Here is a 26,681-nt window from a genome sequence, read left to right on the forward strand (position 1 = left end):
ATCTTCCTGGGGGCTTCTGTGAGCTCCACGCCCTTATCGAAGGTATCTCTTAACAGGCTTAACAAGTCCAGCTGCCCCAGTTTCTCCTCAGAGGGCCGGTGCTCCAGCTCTGCCATCTCAGTGGCTTCCCCTGGATTTGATCCAGTTTATTGATGTCTTGTTCTGGGGAGTGCAAGGCGGGATGCAGGATCTAGATGTGGTCTAACAAGTACTGAGTGGAGGTGGATAATGACTCCCCTCGACCTCTGGCTCTACCCTTGTTCATTCAGCCCAGGCTGCTGTTGGCCATTGTTACTGCCAGGGCTCATCGGTGGCCCATGTCCCTCCATGCCCACCTGGATCCCCAGAGCCATTCCCTCAGAGCTGCTCCCAGCAGCTGGTCCCAGCCCATCCCAGAAACAGGGATGGCTCCTTGCCAGGAACAGGGCCTAAGAGCACCATCAGGCCCTGAATCCCCCCCACCTCCTCAGGGCTCCCCTCGCTCACCCTGCCCGTGGCTCACACCACCATTTCAGCCCAGCCTGAGGCCATCAGTCCCTGGGCAGCCCACCCTGCTGAGTCTGGCCCTTTCTGCAGGCTGACAACCCCAGGACAGGCAGCAATCCCAGAGTGGTGTCTGAGCCCAATTCCCCTCACAGGGACCGATCCTGATCTGCAGATTTATGTCCCTGCCTGACCTCAGCCCTGCCCTGTACCCTGCAATACTACACAAGCTTTCTCTCACTCTTGGGAGTATCACTCACGCTATGTCAGTGGAGTTCTCTGGTGATATGAAGTGAGGGAATTGAAGAGACTAAAGACAAAAGCAAGGAGGAAACCAGACTTGATAATTCCCCCTTCAAGGAACCTGTTTTTCATGGTCTGTATACACAGAGACTTGAAGTTCATGTTATTCAAAACCAGGCAGAATTAATTTGTGCTCTCATTGCTTTGCATGTGAAAATCCAGGCTTGCCCAGAAGCTCGATTTAATTCTCCTACAGCCTTGTAAGCCCTCCCATCTACTTGTAGCTTGAAATACTAGTAGCAGCAAATGGTAAAAACGATAAAACAACTTTAGGAGACAAATCATCAGAGTTTTACCCTCTTTACTTGAAGAGTCCCAACATTTTAAATCCATGAAATTACTTTGTTGTTACATTTTCTAGCAGATAACACTGTGTTCCCTTTCCCCCCCTCACCAAGCATCGCAGCACTGATGAGGGCCACCAGCAGCATCTCACCCACAGACCTCAGGAGCACCATAAATGCGTCTGAGCCTCCTCTCCGGGACAGGGAACCCTGCATCAGTGTGTCCTAACAGGGTCCCTGCTCTGTCCTTCGCTAGTACAATTGCTATGGGAAATCCCAAAAAAACAGTGAGGAATTTTAAATTATGTCAGGTGTTTGGGCTTTTTTATAGCAATTTCTGTACATCAGCTTACACAAGGCAGTACCAATAAGTTATAGATGATATTTTCCTCTTCAAATTCCAGGCCAGCTGTTCAGCTGCTGGCTGAGGTGTATCCTAAACCACAGGTAACGTGTTATAGGGGAGTGGGGGTCGTGGGGGACACCCCCGATCATCAGCGCGTCCCGCAAAGCGCCCACAGGCAGGGAAGAAAAACCTCTCGGCACCGGCACCGCCAGACCAGCGGGTCCGAGCCGCTCCCCGCTCCCACCACGGCTCTGCTGCATTTCCCGCGGCTCTGGGAAAGCGCCCGGCTCCGGACCCGCTGCCGTGCCAGGGCACGGTCCGGCGCACACGGGCTGGGCTGGGGCAGGCTCTCAGCCCCGACCTCCCTGCGGACATCGCGGGACGGCCCGGAGGAGGAGAACGAGGAAAGGCGGCGCCGGATTCAGCCGCCCGGGGACAGCCCGGCCCTGCCCTCGCCTCCCTCCGGCTCTACGACCCCGTCGGGCCGCCCCGCGGGGCGGGGAGCGGGCGGGTGCCGCGCAGGGCCCGAGGAGGCCCCGGACCCCGCTCCGAGAGGGTGCGGTGGGGGCCTGCGGGGCGATGTGGGGCCGCGGGCTGCTGCCGCTGCTGCTGCTGGGCGCTGCGGGGCCGCTGCTGCGGCCGGCGGGGTCGGCGGAGCCGGCGGATCCCGTCAGCGCCGAGCGGAGCCTGGCCTGGGGCCCCGGGCTGGACGCGGGGCTCACCGTGCCCGTGAGGCACTTCTACATCCAGGCGGTCAGCGAGGCCGGACGCAACTTCTCCCGCTCGCCGCCAGGTACTGTTCGTGTGCTCCGGGACGGGCAGGGGCGCGGAATGCAGACCTGCTCCGGGCTGCGGTTTCGCCACAGAACCTGGCTGGAGGTGCCCACCCCTTCCCCTCCTTGCTTCCTTCCTTCCTTTCCCCGTTCCGTGCGGTGGCTGTGCCATCGCTGCTGCCGCGCCCGGGACACGCAGGACAAGAAAAGCACATGGTCCGACCCGCCTTTCTTCTGGTGCTGCCCAGTGCCTCCTCTGCTCCCACCAGTAGTCACTCTAAACAGTATGGAATTTACAGCAAAGAAACAGTCAGCTCAGAAAGAACCAGTGCTCCTGGAGCTAGTGGATGTAAAATCCCAGTACACAGCTGGGAAGTGGTAATGTAATTAGTTTTAATGCCACACACACACACCAGTTGCTTAAAATTTCTGTCTCTGTCAGCAGAGCCCTCTGGGCTCTGTTATCCTACTGCTGCTCCGTTAAGGAGTAATTTTCATTTGTTGTTTACTCAGCACAAGCACAAACTATCCCATGACATTTCTCCTGAGGGTGGGAATTGTATTTGTTCTTTCAGACCGGTGGTATGATGCCAGTCAACTGTTTGCTGCTGCAAATTAACTCCACACACTCTATTTATAGTTTAAATTTGGAATAAAAATTACTTTTATATCACAGATTCTATAATGAAGTTAACCCTGGGATAGCCCCAGAGGAAATCTTGTGTTGCTAACTTTCATAGGGTAGAGGCTACTTAATTAGTTCACAGAGATGGTACTGAGAGGGCAACTACCACATGTGCATGGCCTCTTCATGTGTTGTTAGTCAGAAAGCTGCTGCTTGCAGAATTAGAGAGTAGAAATACATTGCACCAAGGTTTTGGGTTTGATCCCATCCCTGTATGGGCCATTCACTTAAGAGCTGGACTCGATGATCCTTGTGGATCCCTTCTGACTTGGAATATTCAGTGAATCCGTGAATTATACAGGCTGTGTCTTCAGTCTGACAGAAGCATGGATACTTCAGATATTTCAGGTCTGGACTTTCCCCATCTACTGTTGCACCTTGGTGCTGGTTGTCAGCGCGGTTTTGTATTTGCAGTCCAGAATGTGACTGCACACTCCCTGCCAGTGCAGTGGAGGTTGATGGCAGCTACACAGGGAGAGCCTTGGGTTCAAACAACAGGTTGCTAAAGGTGGAAAGGTGTGAAGTTCAGTTGGCTTCTTATGCTAGTGCTAGTCCTCCAAAATAAACTGGTAGGACATGGGTACTGAGAACCTAGTTTTGATCACAGTGTGTTTGTGTGTGTTCATATTTATGTTAATAAATTCAGTGTCCCAGGAAGGCTTCCAAGTCCCAATGCCATCTGGCATGGAGTGATCTTCATTCACCCCATGACCTGCTGTGGCCTCTAGTCAAAGACAGAGCACGCGTGCTGCTGGCAGGGAAGAGCTGTTGCCTCGGCATGTGCTAACTGCTGTCCCGTGCCAAGAATTGTTTAGGAGGGTGCCAAGGATTCTTAAAAAAATTAGTGGTAGAGTTGGTCATATTCTAGTGCATGAGCACTGTTTAAAGTATTCATAGAGACCCTGGCTATGAGGTTCTGTTCTTGAATGGTTTAAAATGTTCAAACCTGTAAAATGTCGTTAAGAATTAAAATGAACAATATTTATTCAGGTACCACTTTCCAATATAACTTAAATACATCTCAAAATATATCTGTTGAGATAGCAAAAAATCCACTTTATCACCTCCACTGCAAAACAGAAACACTGATATCAGAGCAGCAGAGCTATGGTTAAGGCATCACATTTGTGAAATTTGTCCAAATCTATTAAATTGGTTTTTATGTGCATTGGAATTTCAGTCAAGTGGGTCAGGACTTACTGGGCTCCATTATAAAATTTGTATAGCATAATTAGTAGATTTTAAATCCAGATTTGTTTTCTGAATGTCAAGCCTGTTCAGTAGAATTGATATGCACCATTGCACATTGCACTGGAATTTCAACCCAAAGGTTGTAACTGTTTGACCTTTCTTTGTAGGAGGATGTCAAATGATGCAGAATTCATTCTTTCCCTAGAAAAATTATTTCAAAGATAAGAAAATCCCAGCTGAAAGAAACGGAACTTTCTTTTGGTGTAAACAGCATAGATTTTTTTTTTTCTTTAGATACTTGGATAGACCTTATCCTTCTTTTCTGCTAAGTTTTAGCAACTCCCAACCATGTCTTTATATGCTATTGACCATGATAAAATCAGCTGTTAACTGTTGTTCAGATGATCTACATACTCTGCTAACAAATATTTTTCAAGGCCTCCCAGGTATTCTTGCAGGTTTCACCAAATGCTTTCAAAGAGCAGGGCGTGCTTCTTCCAGCTTTCGTTCCACTGCTGCCAAACAGAGTTGTGCATCTCAGATCACTCACCTCCGTACCTGGGCACTGCAGGACCTCCCTTTGGGTCTTTGATTGACCATGATCCTTGGGCTTTTGTGATGGTCACACACAAGACCTGTATTTGTTTGTTACTGATATATGCTCTTGCAGCCAACTCTCTGAAAGCACAGGCTTATAATTCATGTGTCTCTTTGTGACTTTGTCAATCTTGTGTTTTCAGTAAATTTCAGTAAAACAGTTGAATCAAAAAAATCTTCTTTTCAGATCATTTCTCTTCAGCATATGTGTCAGAAGTAGGGTGACTAGGTTTTTTATGTTCTTCTTTAGCAATTTGCCTAAATAAGTATCTTGTTACCTTTTCCTCTTTCCCTCCATTTCATCACTTGTTCCTTCATGCATGGTCTATCTCTTTTGCAAGCTGCAGAGAAGAAAAAAAGAGCGTAAAGCAGGTGTCATTATCCTGGTTTCTTAATATATCCAATTTTGACTGTGTCTATATTTTAGTCTCTCTTCATTACTGGGAAATTATTTTGTACTTAAAATGCTGTCCCAGACATGTTTTCAGGGTAACAGAGAACTGCTAGCAGTGCTGATTCAACAAGGACACATTTTTCTTTTAAAATTCCTTTGGATTGAGAGAAACAAAAAACCACGAGTGAAAGTACCATGGTAACTTCTTCCAAATAAAAAATAAAAATCAGCAAGAAGTTGTTATGATTAAGTATGCATTAGAGACCTTGGCCCCATTACACAATGAACATTGTAAATTACAAACAAAAAGTCTGTTGCTTCCAATGAATTATTTGTATGCACATGAAATACTCAATCTTGGGTTTTTTCCCCTTCACTGTCAATGGAGTAAGCTTTTTCCCAGAGAGCTTTGTTATCAGTCACTTCCCCTATCAAATTATTCCTGGGTCTAAAGTGCCGCCAACTAAAACTAGCAGATCCTTTGGGTGGATCAAGGGCTTCTGATGTCTTGAGCAGGACGTACATAACAAGCAGGGAACAAGACCCACGTAGTAATATCCTGTAGGTGAGGACAAGGATATAAAATTGAGTAATATTTGACTTGTGATTTCATTTTTATGACAACTGAAAACTTGCTTTTCTTCAGTTGGAAATCACTATACCCAGTAAAAATGAACTTTTCTTTGTGAACCTCATGATGCATTCTGGATTTGAATACTTCTTCATCCAAATAATACTGGGTGATAACCATAGGGAGAGGCTAGTTGGTTAAAGTCAACTGCTTTGAAGCAAGTTAAAAATGGTGGTTGTGATTTGCAGTGACCTTTGAGGCAGAGATGTTCATTTCTTTGGGAGAGTCATTTAACCTGAATATTCTTGCACGGTGTTTGACTTGAATCCAATTTCAAGATCCAGTGATTTAAGGAAGACATGATTGATGATTAAAAGACCGGTGCTTATCACATCAGTGCATTTATCTGTGGATGCAGAGTATAGAGTTAGTTGTGACATCTCATGTTGGGACATATTCAGATTTTAGTAACATCTTGATTTTTTCTGGATTTTTTTCAGTTTCATTTATTTCATATACTACTTGTTGGTAGCATTCATTGTATTTGTTTGGTTCACAATGCTTAGACTGTCACACTTCATGAATAATTTGTCCCCCTCTTTTTTTTATTGATAAAGTTGACAAATGACCACTTGTGATAGAATTAAAGAATGTAACAGATTCATGTTTATACATACTCATATTTTCCATAAATTATACCATATCTTGGTGCATTAATGATGAAATGCTCGTGATCTTTAAGCACAGGTCAGACAGATGTCCAGGGAACATCTCTACTATCATTCTCTTATCCCTGCTTTTCAGTAGCTGGGACTTTAAATGTGCAAGTCAGCAGCAGCCCAAAGCTGAAAAATTTGTATGTGACTCCTGCATGCTTCAACTGCCTTTCCACAAGCTGGCAAGTATTCTTTTCTCCTGTTACTTTAACTTGGTTTCCTGTCTTTCTTACTCTAGAGGAAATTAATTGTTCCTCAGAGCGCTAACTTGAAAACTTTGAATAAAACCTAATCTTAGCTTCAAAATACTGTTAGTCTTCTTTCTTGTGATCAAATATTTAACTTTTTATCTACATCTGCAGGTTTTCCATTAGAGGTGTGCAATGACTAAGAATATTTGGTAGGATGATATTTCTTCACTGGAAACTAGTTTTACCAACTTGGTATAATTAAAAAATTGTAGTGAAAAATAAATTAAATTCCATGGTCTTAATTCAGTGGAGTTTGCTCCTTCTCTTTATTTACTAGATGTGATTCTAATAGCTTAAAGTGATTTTTTCTGTTTTTATTTTCCTCTTGCCAGGGAAAACACAATTTAAAGTGGTAATTAAAGCACTTTCTCCAAAAGAAGTCACCAGAGTTTACACCCCTCGGCCTCTGGATAGAAATGATGGTACATTCCTTATGCGGTATCGGATGTATGGAAGTGTCACAAAAGGCTTAAAAATTGAGATACTTTATGGTGATCAGCATGTGGCTCAATCACCTTATATTTTGAAAGGTAAGGGTATTTTTTGATGTAATGTATCAAAGTTTTGAATTAGGATGTATTTGAAACTGCAACACCTGGGCTGTGGTAGCTGTGGACAGCTCAGACAGTTCCGAGTCCCCCATGGGCTTGGCAGGTTCACAGAAATGCAGCTTCATTCAGCAGAATAATTTCACCCTCACAAGTGAAACACAAGTCTTATATTTCTGAAAAGAGAAGAATGTTGCTGTTTTCTCAGTTACACTGCAAAATTCCAGAAATTATAGGAAGGATGGTTTCCCAGGAAAACTGTAGAAAACATGGTATTTAAAATTGCTAAGCCACTGTAATGTATAAATTATGTGTGCTGTAGAATCACCGACTCTGGGTGCTTTGTTTTCCACAGGACCAGTTTATCATGAATACTGTGACTGTCCTGAAGAAGACGCTGAGGTCTGGCAGGACATGATGTCCTGTCCATCCCAAGAACCTCAGATTACCAAAGACTTCATTTCGTTTCCCACCATTGACCTGCAGCGAATGCTTAAGGAAATCCCAGCAAAGTTCAGCCAAACGAGAGGTGCTATTGTTCATTACACTATTCTGGATAATCACATCTACCGGCGCTCCTTAGGGAAGTACACAGACTTCAAAATGTTCTCCGATGAAATGCTCCTGTCACTGGCCAGGAAGGTATCGGTTTGGTTCATGTCAGGCTATTTAGGCAATATCACAGAATCACAGATTGGTTGGGGTGGGAAGAGACCTCTGGAGAACATCTAGTCCAACTCCCCTGCCAAAGCAGGTTCACCCAGAACTGGTTGCACAGGATCACCTCTGGGGTGGGTTTTGAATATCCACAGCCTGTCTGGGCAGTCTGTTCATGGCTCTGTCACCCTCAGAGTGAGGAGGTTTTCCCTCATATTCAGATGGCACTTCCTGTGTTTAAGTATGTGCCTGTTTCCCCTTGTTCTGTTGCTGAGCACCATTAAAAAGAGTCTGACCCCATCCTCTTGACACCCGCCCTTAAGATATTTGTAAGCATGGATAAGATCCGCTCTCAGTCGTCTCTTGTCCGGGTTAAACATATTTAAATATGGCAGTACAGCAATTGTTGTTGTATCTTCAGATGTATAACTCCTGAAGTGAGATTTGACATTTGTTTTTCCATCAAGGCAACACTGTGTGGGGGCTGGCCCTGCCAGTAATGAAAACGTTTGGAAAGCTCCAAGGGCTAAGGCCCAACTGTGAGCTGTTTCATGGCCTCTGGGTGTTCCTTTCATACTCATTTGCAGGGCAGAAGCTTGGAATTCATACATTAAGTGCAGTTAAATCTATGAGCTATCTGGTAGGTGAACTGAGGAATAGATGTAAGAGTGACAAACAGCTTCTCTGTGTTATTATCCTCTCTTGGGCACACGGTTAGGTTCGTCTTCCTGATGTGGAGTTTTATCTCAATGTTGGAGACTGGCCAGTTGAGCATCGGAAAGCTAATGATACACCTGGTCCTGTACCTGTCATCTCCTGGTGTGGCTCTGTGGATTCCAGAGATATCATCCTGCCAACGTATGATGTAACCCACTCAACTCTGGAAACCCTACGTGGAGTCACCAATGATCTCCTTTCCATTCAAGGAAATACAGGTGAATTAGAGACTGTGGATTTAAAAAGAATTGGTGATTTCCATCAAAGATGCAAGTTGCATTCAAATAATATGTTAAAGTCTGCAGTTCAAAGTGCCCTAGGACATGTCTGAAAACAAGCAGATTAGTTTTTACAGATTGCAAACACTTTTCAACACTGCCACTAAGCAGGTGTGTCACATAGAACCAAAATTTAAGAACTCCACTTTGCAATAGACAATTTGAATTTGACACTAAAGGTATCCTGAAGATACCTATTGTGACCTGGCAAAGGAAACTAAATGTAATTAAACAGCCCTTCTCCTCAGTAAAGGACTCAAATACATTTCTTCTAATCAAATAGCAACCCTTTTCCTGACTGTGTTACAGCCCACTATTCTGTTTACAAAAAATTAATTTGCATCCTGAAAGAAGTAAGCTTGATACCATGGTGCAGCCTTTTTCAAATGAGAAAACATTGTCTATATGAAAAAATACCTCAGAGTGAGATCTCCTGAATTTCTTTTCTGGGTTTGAAAGAAGAGTCAGCTTTACTGACAGGTGTCTTCCTCCCCCTCAGGAAATTAAAGAATACTTAGGAATCAAATAAATGGCATAGCAATACCTAAGAAGTAAAATGAGTGGAAAGTTATTTCTTTTTATTTAATTAGTTCTCAGTTCCTCTTTTCTTTATTAGTTTTCAAATTAAATATTCCAATTAAATGATCAGTTGGAGGCATTGTGTGTTTAACTCATTTAGTAAAATTGCTTTTCCAATTAGGAGACAGTAAGAGACTACTCCATTTAATAGGTCCTTTGGGGAAATTTTCAGCAGAAAGGTGAGGAAGGGCACAGTTAATGTTTTTAAAAGCAGGCAGTAAGCAGAGGTGAAGTCTTTCAGACTCTAGCTAAGTGTTTAGAGGACACAACATAGCCATTTATTTTCTTTTTTAAGGCATCATTAAGTGGTTCTTCAAGGACCTAACTAAATTGCTGGGTAACAGAAGTAGATTTTACTAAAGAAATTTGGTTAATGTGGCAGGCTTAATGGATGGAAAATTGCTTTAATTATTAGTATTTTCCTTCCATATTTTAATATAATCCCTTATGTAGCTTTCAAGATAGTTGAAGTTATTGAAATACACAATTGTTGAGTGGAAAAGCAATTCTCTAATTTTCCTTTTATGAGTTTCTCATCACAAAATTCAAGCCAGAATTGGGAATTTAACCCTGTGATTAATAAATGGTTATGGGAAATTGTGCCAGTCCTACCATGTGTCCAAGTGCAATGCCACTGTCAAACCAAGTTCTTATTTGCATTGAACAGATCCTGAGCCTGTCACTGCTGTTTGCTTTTGCCTTATCACTCACTGCTCATAGGCCCCTTCTGGGAAAACAAAACTGAGAGGGCTTTATTCAGAGGTCGAGACAGCCGAGAAGAACGTCTCCATCTTGTCAAGTTATCCAAGGAAAATCCAGAGCTACTAGATGCTGGAATAACTGGATATTTCTTCTTCAGAGAAAAAGAAAAAGAGCTGGGGAAGGCTCAGCTGATGGGCTTCTTTGACTTCTTTAAGGTAGCAATCAAATTACAGTTTTGGATTAGTTTTACGACAAGTTCTTACCAACTGAAAAGACAAGGTTTACTTTTGTTAATTCTTTTCAGTAAACAAAACAATTACATTGCTGTGGGAGCACGGGTCCATGCAGGGTAGATAAACCACCTGTAATCAATGTCCTAATGTGACACACTTGTAAAGAAAGGCCTTTAGAGAGACATTTTGGCTTATTTTTATTTTTTAAAAGTCTGAGAATTTCTCACCATCAAGGTTTCTTTTATTTGGGGTAAATATGAAAACAATGGACACAACTTATATCCATTGCAAGTACACTGTGGATGTCAGAATGAGTCTTTGTAGTAACAAATTAGAAAAATAGATGAGTGGTTTTGTTGTACTTCAACATACAAATTCTACTTCAAGAAAGATATAAAAAATAAAGGGACAGAGTCCTGTATAAAGCCATTATAATGTACAGCAATTGAAATTCTGTTCTGAAGATCAATATTTCAGAAATACTGTTAACAGCCAAGGACATCTGCCAAAGCAGTACATTCATGGTTTTAGTATAATGTTTCATCTTATTTTATGTTTCAGATTATTCTACATAATAATGTTAAGTCAGAATAAATTTACTTTGAATTGAAGTATAGATTAGTTTTAGTTCCTTCCCTGATGTAGCCTTTGCTCTATCCCAGGACACTTCAATATGATACTCATCAGGCAGTTCATATGACACAGAGGTTCTTGATTGTCAGCCTCGTGTTGAAAACAAATCCTTCTTCCATTATGTTATCCAGAAGACCATGAAACTATACATGCTTAACGCTAAAATGAGTTTGAAGATGAAAATTAATAAACATGGTTACTTCTTGCCAGTTAAAATAATACTTTATACAGTCATTGTTCCCGTTCCCATACAAAACATTTCACCTTTTTTTCCCCTCTCTTCACACTGTAGTACAAATACCAAGTGAATGTAGACGGCACCGTAGCAGCTTACAGGTTTCCATACCTCTTGCTGGGTGACAGCCTGGTATTGAAGCAAGATTCCCAATACTATGAACACTTTTATATTGGATTAAAACCTTGGAAACATTATGTTCCAGTTAAGAGAAACTTAGAGGACTTGCTAGAGAAAATAAAATGGGCTAAGGTAAGTTCCCTTACTGATTCAAGTTCAAAGTGATAAACAAACATGTAAACAATTTCTTTTAATAGTCTCTTCATACATATTTTGCATGAGCTCTGTTGAGATCCTGGAATAAAGGAAGTACATTTTGTTGTTAGTATAAAATGGGAAGGCCTTATTTGAAGTAACCATCTCTATTTAAGGCAGTACTTAAGTGTTCATTTTAGGTATGGGCAGAAGAGTTCTTGAGTCAGAGCCTTGGTATACTGACTAAGGTAATTGTGAAAGAAACAACCAGATTCCTAGATACGACTTAATTAATGCTATAGCTTTTTTAGGCCCTGACTAGGGCAGAAGTTACTGCATGTTTTGTTTGAATGTAAAAAAATTGCTGCTCTCTGTAACATGCTCAGAGTGAGAGGCTGGGATCCTGTAAGCAAACAGATACAATTGTGTGATTGAAAACACCATTTGTGCTTTAAGTCAAAGTGCTGTTAAGGTTAAAAAAACACAAGAGAAGTTTCTCTTCTGAGAGTACTGTAGATCTGCCTACGGAATTAGAGGAGAATACTAAAAGCTTTGAAACATAGACCTAAAAAGTTTGAGAATAAGTACATGAATTCATGCAGTTATTTTTAAAAAGAAGGTGTTGAATTCCACTGCACTGGACAGGACAACCGCTGTGGTTTTGTCCTCTGTAAAACTAAGTAGGTCTGAGAGATATCAGAACTGATTTTGAAAAGGCTTGAGGCTTGGACAAAACAGTAGAGCAGTAATCAACTGAATTTTCAAAATTGTACAGTTAGTCATGAAAGTTGTTATTGACAGCCCTAAGGTAGCAGTAGCAACAATAAAAGCAACCCAGTATTTTTAAGCAAATCTGCAATTTTAATCATGCCTTTGCAATCTATCAGTAATTGCAGTTAAATTTGCAGATTTGAATAGCCCATTTAATAAAATTTCTAATGCCAGTCAGGCTTTGAGTAACTCACTGATTGCTCCATTATTCATTTATTTCTTCTGAATTTCCCAGGAAAATGATGAGGAAGCAAGAAAAATTGCTAAAGAAGGTCAACTAATGGCAAGAGAATTACTTCAGCCTCACAAGTTTTACTGCTACTATTATAAGGTGCTGCAGGTAAGTGCAATAAATCACTTTATTACTCTTCCCACAGCTGCTACTGCTAGCAATGTTACAAATTTCATTGTTTACTGTTTACTGCTAGCAATGTTACAAAATTCTACTTAAATTCATAGCAGACATGGTACATATTATTCATAGGAGATGAGTGTGAAGAGCTTTGCTAAACCCTGCTTTGTCATTAAAAAAAGCTACCTGACATAATAGTTATTTTACAGACTCAGGAATTTTTTCTTTGCCCCCATCCCCAATCAGCCCTGTTTTCATTGTCACTTGGTATTTGGTTTCCAATAGATCTCTGTAGGAGATAATCTGTATATCCAGTTTTCTTTCTTTTTACCTTCATACTTCTCACACATCATGAGCTACCCTACTACAAAGCAATGAATATATGGAAAAGAAGTTCCAGAGGTGTGACTAGTAGTGTAGGGGATGAAGCAGGCCTGGTAGTCATTTCTTCCTTTCAAAATGCAAATCTCTAGTGGGAGAAGTTCTCCTCTCTGAAAATATGGATTTCTTTTTCCTGTACTGCTCTGCAGTTAGATGTCAGCTTCACCAGCCACAGGTTAACACAGAGTTTGGAAGTGTTCATTGTACAAAAATGACATTTTTATGCATTATCTGCATAAAGGGTTAGGCACAAATGATGACAATATTCAAGTTTCCATAATAATAGGCAGAAACATGAAAGGAGGTTTTCAGGGGCAATGTAGCCTATTAGTAGGTGTGTTACAAAGACACCTCATGCAGAGGTTGTAAACAATGACATAAGGAGCCTGGATAAAGGTAGGCTTCTGAGTGGAAGGGAGGAGGAAAATTCTGCTTCATGAATTATATGTTGGTGCTTATAGCATTCTTAAGTGTTGTTTACATATTTCAGAAATACGCCGAACGCCAAGCCAGCAAACCTGAAATACGGGATGGAATGGAACTTGTACCTCAGCCTGATGACAGGGATTCAGTGTGCAGTTGCCACAGGAAAAAGCCTTTAAGGGAAGATCTATAACTGTACTGGATGGAGAAAATGACCCACTTAAATGCAAGAATAGGAATTAAGCTGTGAAATCCAAGACTCTTATGCAGTAGCAGACGTTCTTAGTTGTGTATTATTCTTGTATTTTCATACCCTTTTTCACGCTCGTTCTGATCTACAATGTTGGTTCTCACAATTTTGGCTCCATGACCACCACCAGACAGACACTGAGCCTGCAGTGGGGAATGTCTGGGGGATTTGTTTGGTGCACTTCACCAGCAGGAAGAAGAGCACAGAGCTGCTCATGTTCCAGATGGGACCTATTTACCCAAGTTTTATGAGGAACTAGTCACCACAAAAGATCTTGCCATGAGTCAGTGCAAGTTATTCTAAAGGAGCATTTGTGATACATTGAAACAGTGTTATGAATTCCTCATAAAGTTTACCTCAGTGTTAGATTGTTTCTTGTATGCAAAACAATTTTCAAAGTAGACAAAAATGAATATTTGAGATTTACAGATATCAGATCTGGTTATGCTTTCACAATATTTTGTGGTGTATGACAGGTAACAGACAGCTTGATGTAACACTCACCAATTTTAGAGGAAAATGGAGAGGAAGGGTAGAGATTAGAAAAATATGTTTGTAAGCATCATGGCTGTGAACCACCAGAATTAAGTGCTGCTTTAAAACAGACCCTGTAGCTATCACAATCACAGTGGTTTGGGTGCCAGGTCACCACCCTGAAGATCTGTTCCCTGCCAGTGACTGTGAATGTAGGCACAGATCCACAAAAGGCTTGGGAATTTCAGGCCATGGGAAACACTGGTGTCTTAGTTCAACACCACCATCTACAGAATTCTAGACTACATGAAATCTGAATTTTGTTAGCAGAGTTTTAGACCACCTAGGTTTAACTTTTGTGTAATAGTCTAGGGGTTAGAGTCCATGTAAAGCAGTTGGGAAGCTGGTTGTCCTCCTTGGTTTTTTCCAGAGGGTGCCTTAGCTCCAAACTGGACAAGAGGTTTTCGCATCTTCTACTGAAGTTTCTGTGCATCCATGAATCTAGCAGTGTGAAATTCACAGGGGCAGAAAGATCTGGTCATGTCTTTTTGATAAAGTCTGCCTTTGGATGGGGAAGAAGAAGAATCCTAGTCCTGGATGCAACTCCAAATACCCGTGTTGATTTTTGCCCAAGTTTGTCTACTTCAAAATGCATAAATAGTCCTGGAAGGAGACACCAAGACCAGTGCCCACAAGCACCCATTTCTGTGTTTTCATCTTGGTTAATGCAGCTTGCCTGAGTAGCTCCTCAGTCACTACAGTCAGATGAAAGCTTTCATGGATACCAAATTCTCCCTACACTAAAAAGAATGGAGATGTCTTCAGACAGTGGACTTGTCTGATTGATTTGATTTGATGCACAAAATTTAGTGCTCTGCATGTCATGCAGGCTTTGCTCTTGGTTCTGTGCTGCAAGTTACTTAAAATTTCTGCATTAGAAAGGCAGTATCCTAAATATGGAAAGAAATTTGTCTTTCTAAAGAGGTCAGTGCAACTGTCCATCCGTCATTTATTACATTTTGCCAGTTCAGAAAAAGTCCCGTATTTGTGTTGCTCTACCCATAATCCTCTTTGTTCTGGTTCTAACACTCATATTTATAGGAGTTATATTTTTATTTAGCATGAAAATCAGTCCTAGAACTTCAGGCTATAAATATATGTTCAACTCATCTGACATAAATTTTTCTACATCTAAGTTCAGGAACAGGGTTTCATTGCTGAAGCTGACTCTGAAGACTGAGTATGCGCTCCCCTTTTGTTCTGTGTGTACAATCATTTTTACTGTATTACATGATGTTATTTTGGGGGAATCACCCATTATGCCATGTGCTTTTTATATTCACCAGTGTTTACGGAGGTGGTGTGCTCAACAAAGGCAAGTAAGCATAAAAGATGGGTGAACAACGAAGTTTTCCACATATTTCAAATCAAGAGTCCAAAAGGGATTCATTTTTATTTTTTTAAATGGGAGAGAATAAGGGGTGTCATGGTTATTTGGAAATGTATGGACTTATGTAGGAAAACTTGCCTAGCTTGAAACAGAAGTCTTTCAAACTGAAAGAAGAATCAGATAAATTTTAAATTATGAATATAATGTGAATGCTTTATCCCTCCTTTCTTCCCTCATAAATAGGGAAAGAAACTATTCTTAATTCTTCTCTGCCAAAAAAAGTCCTAGCTTTTGTAATAAACATCTCTCCAAAGCAAAGACTAGTTTGTCTACAGGGTGCCTTACAGCTGCTTTTATAGCTTACAGGCAAGAAATATCCTGAAAAATATGACTGCATTCATCTTCTTGCTGTAATGAAAAAAATAGTGGAGAAATAGTGGAACTTTTACTACAAGAAATCTGGTTCAGTTTACAACCAGAGCTCTTCCAAAGGTGAAAGAAGGCAAAGTCTCTCTTGTTTCCATTGGTGCTACTATATGCAATTTAAATTGTAATGAAGAGTGATCATAGCAATTGTCCCACCAGGCCAGGAAAGGTGTCAGATCTATTTGAGTTTGATGAGAGGATGATACCCATTGGCCTGATGTGTTACAGGAAATGCTAAATAGTGAGTAAAACCTGGTTTTGCAAGTAAAGTGTAATACATTAAATAGAATGTTTTAAGTGGCATACATAGACTGGACTTTGTATTATTCTGTGGTAGTTCTTGAACAATGACTGTTCAAAGGTTTAAAAATCTCTTGGTGGTGATCATTTTGGAAAACTGTTACCATATCACAGTATTTTGCTATAGTAATTTCAGTTTTTAAATATAGAGTAAAACCTGTCCTGTTTCCATCAGGGATTTACCAGTGATGACAGAGGCAGATTTATTTGTTTGAAATAGTATGTCCTAAAGTCCAGGGCCAATGTTCTAAAACACAGGAATCTGCAGAGAAGGGGTTTGACTTCCAGAAATGTTGGGAAGGCAGTTCTTTGTTTTCAGATTTCTTCAGCCCTTAACAGTGGCTTCACATAAGCAGTGAACACTGCTTTTATGTTATGTGATATGTATGTCCTAATATATTTAGGCACTCACGTTTGGAAATACCCAATCTCAATTTCATCTTGAAATGAGAACTAATAAATCCTGCTCTGTTGAACATAAAAGGGATACAGTTACATATATATTTTAGACTTTTTTTTTTTTACATTTACCTCAACATCACCAATATATTTGTTTTGTGACAAAATTGTGCCAGGCTCGCCCTGCAGATTCATAATTTAAGAAACCCTATTATCAAAGCTTGTCTGATGGAATGTTAGATTCAAACATCCATGCCGGGGAGCATACGCCCGACATTTATTACATTACAAAGTAAATTATTTAGTTAGGGAGGAGAGCTGACAAGCAAAACATACATCACCTGTTGGAGCACGCCTGAGAAGCTTGCAAAGAAACTATAATAAGGAAAAGAAGCATTATAGAAACCTACGATATTATCAGCTCCTTTAGCACTGCAGTTTTGCAAAAATTTTGTCTGTAAGGGCGGTGATGAAGTGCAAGCTGTTATATAAATATATTATTGTTTAAGTTCACAGGATTTAACAGCTAGAGTCTTCTTGTCTGTGAGAAGTTTTATAGCATTTTAATGAGGCTATATGAGTACAATGCTTCTGTGTTGAGTTGTTAATAGGAAAATCTATACTGCAGACAGTTATGGCACTAATTTTGGATTTTGCTGTAAGAATAAGGGAAAAACTATTATTTGCATGTTTGTTTGAAGCCATTTCAAACATTTGTAGCACATTCCTTAATTGAGTCCTGTCATGTGAGCAGTGATAAGCAGGAGTGTGGCTAGCAGGCCGAGGCAGGTGTTTCTTCCCACCTGCTTGGCAGTGTGAGACTGCAGCTGGAGTCCCATATTCAACTTTGGACTCCCCTGTGCGAGAAATACGTCAACACCCAACAGGCTGATAAAGGCAATGGGGCACAGGGTGCATGAGGACAAGCTGAGTGAGCAGGGCTAGGTCAGCCTTAGAAAGAGAAGGCTTCTCAGAGGGACACAGCAAAAATCCTGACAACAGACACAAGCTGCATCATGGGAAATTCCAATTAGATAAGGGAAAAAGAATCCTAAACTGCTATCCCCAAGGAGATGAAGCTTGTTCTGTGTGACCTACAGATGTTCATTTTTCTATGAACTACACTTCAGTCACACAACAAGCATTTGTCTAGTCACATAGCAGAGGGATGAACCCAGCTCTTGAGTGTCTCCAAGAGGCAGCATAGCCTTTCTGTGCTGACACTTTTGACACTATTCATGGTTATGTCTCCCTTGGTAATACTGACAAAGTTTTGCACGTATTTTTGTGTTGGCTTGCAAGGCTATAAAGTTATATATCAATTATACTTTTATAATATTAATATGTATAATATAATGATTTACCTTACTAATGTACACTATCACAATATATCCTAGTCATGCAGTACACAGAAGATTTGACAGAAGTGAGATACATTGATTTGGTATTACAGGCCTGGACTGAAAGTGCAAGACCTGCTCTTTCAAGAAGATAAATATGTACTTTACAGGTATGAGACAATTGTAAAATATTGTGAATACAGTTATGAACCATCAAAGTAATTGATTTCAAGCAATGAGAATATTAACGTATTTATAAGTTATACTTATGGCTTAAATGTCAGCGTACTCTGTAGGCCACTGGTGAATGAACATGACATATTCCCCTCTCACTCCCAGCACTAAAACAATCAGTCAGCATCCATCTGTACCACAGGTTTGCAATATGGTGTGGAGAGACTCAAGACAGCTCAGCAGCATGCCAGAAGGGCCTACCCATCCCACAGGGCATGTGAAACATGATAACCTTCCTGCTGAAAGCCCACAGAGTGCATTGGCCTGGATGGAACCTGTCTGAGAGATGATCAGTCCCAGTTGTGCTTGTGAGACCTTAACTTCCCCTGTAGCTTATGCAACTCAAAGAGGTCATTTACCATGAGCAGATGATTTTGCCTATCTTTGGGTCAACAGTAGCCACACTTTCAGCTAGTCTTCCTCTCCCAAAATGCCCAGCCAAGCTGTTTCACCACTCCAGCTGCAGAGATCTGCCATCTCATGACTGATACCCACGATAAACCAAAATGGTTCCTACCACGTTAATATCCTGCAGGTCCAACACCTGATTTCATCTTGCATGTTACTCTCACCAGATTTTAAACTTGCAACAGAAAGGTATTTGAGTGTATTATTAACATTAACATGGAAATCTGCTCTCAGAGTGAAAATGGTTTAGAATGAAAACTGGGTTTGCTTCCAAATGATGATTTTTTTTGCTCAGGATCATTGGCTTTTGCCTCAGGAAGAAGGTAGTTTTGTCAGCACAGTTCATTTCATTTAATGGAAAAAAAAAAGAAACATTATTAACCCAAACCAAACAAAAACCACTCTGCCGGTAATAATTGTTACTCTTTTTAAAAAAGATACCTGTTACAGATACATTTGTAAGTCCTTTGTAGCAGAGGCAGATCATCAACTGAAATATATAAGCAAAAAAAATTTGTAGGGATATTTCAGGAACAGGCTATCCTTTATTACTGTACACTGATAGTGATCTCCAAGATTAGGTAATTCTAAACATTGAAAATAAGAACCTGGATTATACAGTAAGATTTTATTTGCTAAAACATAAATTACAGAAGAATCAAGAAGACATTATACCTCTGACATAAGCACTCATGCAAAATCCTGTAGTGAAGAGATTCAACTCATTCTGCCAAATGCCCCGAAGTTTATTTAGGTTTTTTGGCAAGATGAGTTATTCAGAAAATGTCAGGAATGTATGATACTGATAGAAGCTGCATCTCTGCCAGTAAATTCTGCTTTCTTCTGCCTTAGGAACAAAAATACTTTAAATGTGGACTTACCCTCACTGACAAAATCCAGCATGCCTTTTCACACTACAACCGTTCCATATTATTTTGACTTTGATATTTCCTCCATTCCCTGAAAGATTTATTTGTGTCTGTAAGGAAACCAACAGTCACATCGATCCCAAACTTCCTGTAACTGAACCTGAAATGTAGGTATGAATTTTAAATACTTGATTTGTACTAAATTAACTTTTGACTCTTCAAAAATTGAAGCCTTTAAAGGTGGTAGAGATCACATAGATTATAACTTTCCAACAATTGTAAATATTTGGCAATACTGAAATACAAGTAGTAGATAGATAAGATGCAGAATAATTCTCAGTATTTCTTCTGAAATAGTTTCCAAATTCTGATTACCTGTGGGTCAGCAAAATTCCCTGTGATAAAATGTTGTCTCAAATCAAAATATTCCCAAAGATCCAGAAAAAGTGGTATTTTTTCCTGAATATTAATAATTCTATATTTACAGTGAATTGTTCACTGGAATAATTAATGGCTATTTACTCTTTTGCAAGATATATATATATATTTCCCTCATTGCAATTCCATTCCAGTCACAGAAAAATACACTATCATTTTGTCTTTTATTTCAAAGGAAGAGAGACATGGAAAAATTGGCTTTTCCTGGTAAAATTTGAACCAATCAGCTCAGAACAGGCAGTATGTTCACTTAAGATGTCAGTTTGAGTGAGGTCTCCTCTAGGTCTCCTCCACCATCATATAAATATGGTATAGATTCTTATGAATCTAATGAAATAAAATCTTCAGGAAGTCCTTCATGAACACACAGCTCTGAGTACCATCCACAAACTCAAGGCTTTATTTGAATCTGGTGACTACTGAACTACCCTCATATGCAGTAGATGTTTTCTCCATTCCAGTCCCAAGCTGATATTACCCCAAAGCCAAGCAATTCTTCTGCTCAGAAGTCACCACCTTCAGCCTTCTCCAGCAGCTATGGTCTGCTGTCAAATGTGTTTGCTATATTTAATACCAAGTTACACCCTGCCTTGATGGCACGCAGTAATGCGTAATTGTTGTCAGACTGGATCTGTTAAGTAGGTTACTGGGTGCAGTTGTCACCAGTTCCTTGATGGATTATCTTGTTAAGGAGGCCATTAAAAATCACTTTTGATGGGGAATACAAATTATGTGCACATAGACCAGACTCTGGTCCCATTAATGTAAACAGCACTGGATTTTTGCTGAGTGCATTCAGATTTGTAACAATAGATAAGGTCTTGAAGGTTACCTGATCCAATGAAAAAATCAAGGGAAAAGTGCTTATTGCTCATAGACAAATGAAAAATTAGCTTACTTATCTTTAGGGTTAAGACTCAGAACATCTAAATCAAGCTAATCAGTTTCCTATCCCTAAGAACTTGATAGCCGAACAATTTGTCACCTCAATCAATTCCCTTGAACCACTCCATCACTTGTCAAGACTAAGGGTTTAGCTAAAACCCTAAAGCAAATAAGAAATTATATGCAAAACTGGCAAAGCTATGGAGATGAAATATAGTTCCTTGGCAGTTAGATTTATTTCTCATGGTTACACCATCAAGTAAAATTTTAACAACCTCTGCTCAGATATGAAGAGCCCAATGAATGTGGATGATAAACTGTCATTTTCAGGGCAAGGGAGGAAACATCAGCACCCAAAGAACTCATTAAATTGCATTGCCCTTGAAAATTGTGTCCTATCAGATTGTAGTCTCCTACTTCTTTCTGAGAAACAAAGTGGTCTGTTCCTGAAAAACTCTTAATTCTATAGAAAAAGAGAAAATCTGTTATGATACTGGTCACTTAAGTAACCCAGTTTAGTAAGTAAGAAAAAAATCAGACATTTTCTTGGGCTTCTCATTTAAAATGCTCTGGCATTTACTGCAAAACTCTGTTAATTATCCATATCATTAATTTTGGACTTCTTGGAGGGGATCACTATGCTACATTATCCCAAGTTAATAAATGGTTAAAATTTTCCATCCTCAACCATTGCATGGGAAAGAAATATTTTCTGATTAAATAAATATATTCTGATAGGGCTCAAAGACTTAAAAGTGGTTGCCTGAAGACAATGAAACTAATCTAAGGCTCTCACATTGTATACTGAGTTGAATCTAAACTTATAAACCTATAAACCTCCTCTTCCCCTTATTGAAAAAAATCATCAATTCATGAAGGATCAGTAGTTCACTAATTGCTGAGACAGATTTTCCTTTGGGAAAGAAAACAAGCAAAGAAAACAAATCATGAGTTACAAAATTAGTGTTTTGACTTCACAGGAACACTTGCTCCCGTCCTGGAGCCAGCAGGTATTCCCTTGGCTGATATCTCACGGTCTGAGAGCCCTGGCAGCTTTCCTGGCACTTCCCCAGGATCAAGTGTTCACTCACAGTAGGGAAATCAGCCCCTGTATTTTCAGTTAAACCAGTGCTTATTACAGGATCCTCTCTCTTTGTCCATGGAACAATGCCATGGATTTATAGTTATAGCTGCCTTATTCGTATAATATTGCACCTACATTTGTATTCTCCCTTTATTGTCAGACTAATACTTGTCTGGATTTAGCTTTGCATTTTAATTTAATGTTAAATTACATGTAATTGCTTTCTGCAATAAATTTTAATTTGGAGTACTGATGGGGATGAGGGCCTCTGGCAAGAGGTGGCTCTTAAAACTGGCCTGAGTAGTTTCAGAAGCTATTCTGTGAGTATAGCTGGGCCTGCTTTCAAACAGATTTTATATAACTTTCACAGCTTTTTGATCACTGTTTCAAAGTCTTTGTCTTTGAAATAAAGTTGCAATATAATCAGCAAATCTAGGGTGTGTTTTCTCTTGTGCTTTATGTCCTCTTCTTCAATCAAGGATTTTGAAACTCTTTGTTATATAAAAGGCAAAAGGTTTTGTGGAACAGTATCTCATGGATTAATCAGTACATGCATTCTCCTCTTTTGTTTAGCTGATTTTATCCATCTAGCTGATCTAACAGCACTACCCATATATAAGAGGATTATTTTAAAATAAAAAAAAACTTTAGGGTTTGGTTTGTTTGAGGTTTTTTTGCCTGGGATAAAGAAAATAATACAGGATAATATTCTACATTATAAGAAGGATTAATAAATTAAAGTGAAATAAAGTTTCTTCTTTCTCTGATACACTTAAAAATTCCCATTATCTGGGCTGCATCAACAGTGTGAATATAATAGTCATCCCTCAGGTCTTCACATTACTGACAAAGGAAATCAAAGTAGTATACATGCTGCTGCCATATCCAGCTGGTCACAGGCTATCCAGAAATAAATGTATTTATTTGCCTATCTGGTAATCTCTGATTTAAGAAACAGAGGTTCTGCTTATTTAGCAAAATGATGGACATTACATAAAAATACAAATGGAATTACATATCCATTTCAAAATGGATCTGTTGGGAGATTCAGTTGCATGTCTTCAACTGTCATTGAAATCAGTGACAAAATCTGCTTTGTTGGCAGTAGGTATTGTTTCCCTCTTCTTCTATTATTCTTTAAGTAGTTGGATATTCTGACAGGGAGATACTCACCAATGCTCTCCTTCCTGAATCTTCTTGATGCAACTTTAATTTAAACTCTAGAACTATTCAATAATAGAAGTACCATACTAAACAAATACCAAACTTTTAAAAAATGACCAAGCAGATCCCTGGCAGCCAGCAGACACCCTGAGCCTGGAGCTGTCAGACAGGGCTTGCTGTGGGAGTGCCAGCTCCCTGTGAGTCACCTCCTCCTCCCCTGGCTGGATGCTCAGAGAAAAAGGTGGATTTCTCTGCTCATTCCCAGCTGGTGGGAAGCACATTTATCAAGTTATGACACGAGTTTCAGCTTATGCTGCAGTTTACACCCAAAAATTGTCAGGCTGAGGGGGAAATAAGCATTGTGGAAAGATACATGGACTCAGCAATCTGAAATGGGAGTAGTTTCATTGTCCAGGGATGGCTTTCTGTGATCTTCATGAAAGCTACCAGTTGGAAGGGACCCACAAGGATCATCGAGTCCAGCTCCTGGCCCTGCACACGACATCCCCAAGGGTCACACCATGTGCCTGAGAGCCTGAAACTGTGTGTCTCCCAACCTCAAGGATGATCACAGAACTGTTCCAAAACACTTCACTGGTTCAGCCTCAGGTTCACCTCTCATCTTCTTTCTGCTCTCTCATGGTCCCCAAGTCTGTTTTCTGGCCCAGCTCTTGTGAAAGGCCACTCACAAACCTGCTCCTGCCTGCTTTGCTTTTTGTTATTCCTGCTTTTTTTTCTTCTGTACATGTCCTTTATTTTTAATTCAGGGTCACATACTTACAGGGGTCATTCTTCCAGAAGTGAGGTCCTACAGGCTTGCTTGCCCATCAGATGACTCTAATTCATCAATCATACATATATCCTCTGTTATTACTTAAAAAGGAGGAGGAAAAGAATTCTCCAAGGGTCACAAGTAGTTACGTACAGCTAGAAAAGAATTCAAGAAAGGATATGGATATGATGACCTAATTTTATTAAAAAAGAAAGTCGTGTAGGACTAAAACATTATTTTTCAGAGTATCTCTGTAAATTCTATGCTGGAGAAAAAGAGCTGAGTTTCACTCAGTGGTTATTTTCAGGAAAAATACATTTAGGGATGTAGATGCTCTATTTTAACTGACTTGCTATGGAATGAATGTGGGACCATACTTTACACGGGTACATACTTCTCTCTAAAAGTTTTTTCACAATTAGCTTCTTCTAATACAGAAATAAACTATTTCTTCTAAAAATGTGTACAATTTCTCTTACATGAATATGACTTATTAGACAGATCCAAGTTCTTAAATTCTCTACTGTTGGAATGGGAAAATCTGTTCTCAGCTTTTTTCCACAGCTCTAAGTTACAAAGATTTTTTCTTGTATATTTGCACTTCTCTACAGGATGCCCATATATTCCTTTACAACAAAGAACTTGCAGGTGTTAGAGGAGCAGATCTTCCTTTTCTGGTGAGGAGCATTTACCCTCAGAGGATGAGGGCTGTACAAGTTAGGGAGTGCAATTCTACATTCTACTGGTGGCATGTTGGATTCTACTACTGGCTGTCTCACTGCTTTGTTGTTGTGGCACAGGGCTGTAAAACAAGGCTCATGAGTCGTTTAAATCAGACAGTTATTTCTGATTGCCCCCAGTCTTTTCTGGGTCCCACAGTTACGGATGCACAGTGAGGCTGAAAACAACTGAAACTCTGATCCAAGGGACAACAAAGCTGAACATCAAAGACAAAACTAAAGGGAAGGAAGAACAGAAGAAACTAAGCACTCAGAAGGCAGCTGCCTTGTAGAGTTCATTATGATGGACTGGAATTCATTTCTTACAACCCACTTGAAAGCTGCTTCATAATTATAAGAATATTTATTGGCCAAGTTGACTTCCTTTGCTATTCCCTATTCTTGGGAGGTTGTAGATGGCGTATTCTTTTAGAAGCTTTGTCTGCCTGCTAGAATCCTCCCTATGCTTTGCAAGTATTCTAGTTTCTCTTCTAAATGGCCTAAACCTGATCAAGAGCCTGTACTGCCACGTACTGCAGAGTAATTCACAGTGCTGTAAGTACTGCCAAGTGATTGGAACAGAATAGTCACAGTAATATACTTTCTGACCTAATTTCTTGTAGGATGCAAGCATTACAGATCATTATCTTTCCACTTGCAGACGGAGCTGCTAGGTGTTGCAGCAGACACCATCATCAAAATCAGGCTAGGTACTGTAAGAATAACTTTACCATATGGGGTATTCTCTGTGGTATTCCTTCTGGATGCACAAAATTGCCACTGCATGGAAGCATTAAGAATATTTGCATCCACTAAATGTGTTCAGCAAAGCAAGTCAAAGTGGATAAAACTAGATTCCTAAATCCACAATAATCTTTGCTGTGCTAACCACTTGTTGATGTTACTGATTTAGAGATCTGTGGGGGTTCAGCTCTTACTAAACCACAGCTTTATTTATTTAATTTTTTTTCCAGCTCAATCTTACTTTTTCTGTTGATTTCAGCTTCACCTGACTCTTGAGGCAGACTTTTAGTGGCCAGATTTATTCCACCTGTCAAGGGTCCCCTTAGCAGAGCTACATACATCAGCAAGAAGCAAGAGTTGTTTAAGGTTCTTCTGTAATCAGCAGAAAGAAACTGGGATCTCTGCAGGGCAATTAATATCTTGGCTGCTGTAAAATTGCTCAGGGGAAGTGCCTTTCCAGCTCTGATAGCTGCAGAGGGAGCCTGTGGTGTGTAGGCTTCTGACTTGGGTGATACAGAGAGACTTAAAAAATGGTATGAAGTGTTTAAATGTTACTTTACTTGAAATATCTTACTTAGTACGTGGGTCTGTTTTGATTTAGGCATGAAATCCTTGTCTATTGATTTTTGGTGTTTAAATAACTTCAGAAATCACAGTCCTATGTAAATGTCTAATGTTTATGGAATATTTCACTAAGGATTATGGCTACCTCACCTGAAATTGCTGGAAGGAAGGTAGTTTATTGCCCAGATGTCTGGCATTTTTACTAAATTTCTGCTTTCCTTCTATAATAATTTGCTTTCTGTCTCAAACCTCTTCCTCCTTGTTTAACTTCACCTTATGCACACAATATCATTGGTATGCCTCAATTCAATTATACACAAGGAAAATGAAGCATTAGGTACATCTACACTTTTGAATTACTCTAAGGATTTAACTGGTTTTATTGTGTTTTATTGCTGGCATGGGGTGTTGTTAAGTGAGATTGTAACACCACTGCATGTGCACTTAATTATTTTAGAATTAAGTTTATTTTGATTCTGAGTGTACTTTTTGAAGAAAAACAATTCATCAATGGCTGAAAATGCAGCCCTTTGCAGCTCTTTTTTTCACTTTAACACTTCCAATATTAGGAAATAGTGTCTTGTAAAAAAAAAACCAACCAAAAAAGCTGACAAAGGTCCCACACCAATACATGGGAGTGGTGTCATGAATCTTTCAAGAAAAACAGCTGGTTTGTATTAATCCACAAGGATAAATCACTTTCAGATCATAAACAATTGAGCAACTCAACCACACAGAATCCCTGATTTTCTTCTTACTGGATGATAATGCATTTTCAGTAAATTCTAGTTACCTCATAGAGAGACTTGGAAGATCAGTATCAAATAATGAGTTATTCATAAATTGGACATGACAAACACATT

General features: G+C 39.9%; 1 protein-coding gene across 1 annotated transcript; it reads left to right on the forward strand.

Moving 5' to 3' along the window:
* The first annotated feature begins 1,916 nt into the window (after positions 1–1,916).
* POGLUT3 (protein O-glucosyltransferase 3) lies at positions 1,917–16,695 on the forward strand. The gene is made up of 8 exons (XM_015645060.3): positions 1,917–2,209; positions 6,927–7,124; positions 7,498–7,784; positions 8,518–8,734; positions 10,094–10,290; positions 11,234–11,428; positions 12,438–12,542; positions 13,426–16,695. Exons 1-8 carry the CDS (start codon positions 1,996–1,998, stop codon positions 13,549–13,551), a joined length of 1,539 nt encoding a protein of 512 aa, XP_015500546.1. The 5' UTR covers positions 1,917–1,995; the 3' UTR covers positions 13,552–16,695.
* Positions 16,696–26,681: the final 9,986 nt, after the last annotated feature.

This window comes from Parus major, chromosome 1 (assembly GCF_001522545.3).
Source record: "Parus major isolate Abel chromosome 1, Parus_major1.1, whole genome shotgun sequence".
In the NCBI taxonomy this organism is placed as follows: domain Eukaryota; kingdom Metazoa; phylum Chordata; class Aves; order Passeriformes; family Paridae; genus Parus; species Parus major.

Excerpts from the sequence above, each read along its gene's own strand:
- POGLUT3 (XM_015645060.3), top strand. The coding sequence starts at position 1,996 with ATGTGGGGCCGCGGGCTGCTGCCGCTGCTGCTGCTGGGCGCTGCGGGG. Across the intron at positions 8,735-10,093 it reads TTCCATTCAAGGAAATACAG|GCCCCTTCTGGGAAAACAAA; the intron begins GTGAATTAGAGA and ends CACTGCTCATAG. Across the intron at positions 10,291-11,233 it reads GCTTCTTTGACTTCTTTAAG|TACAAATACCAAGTGAATGT; the intron begins GTAGCAATCAAA and ends TTCACACTGTAG.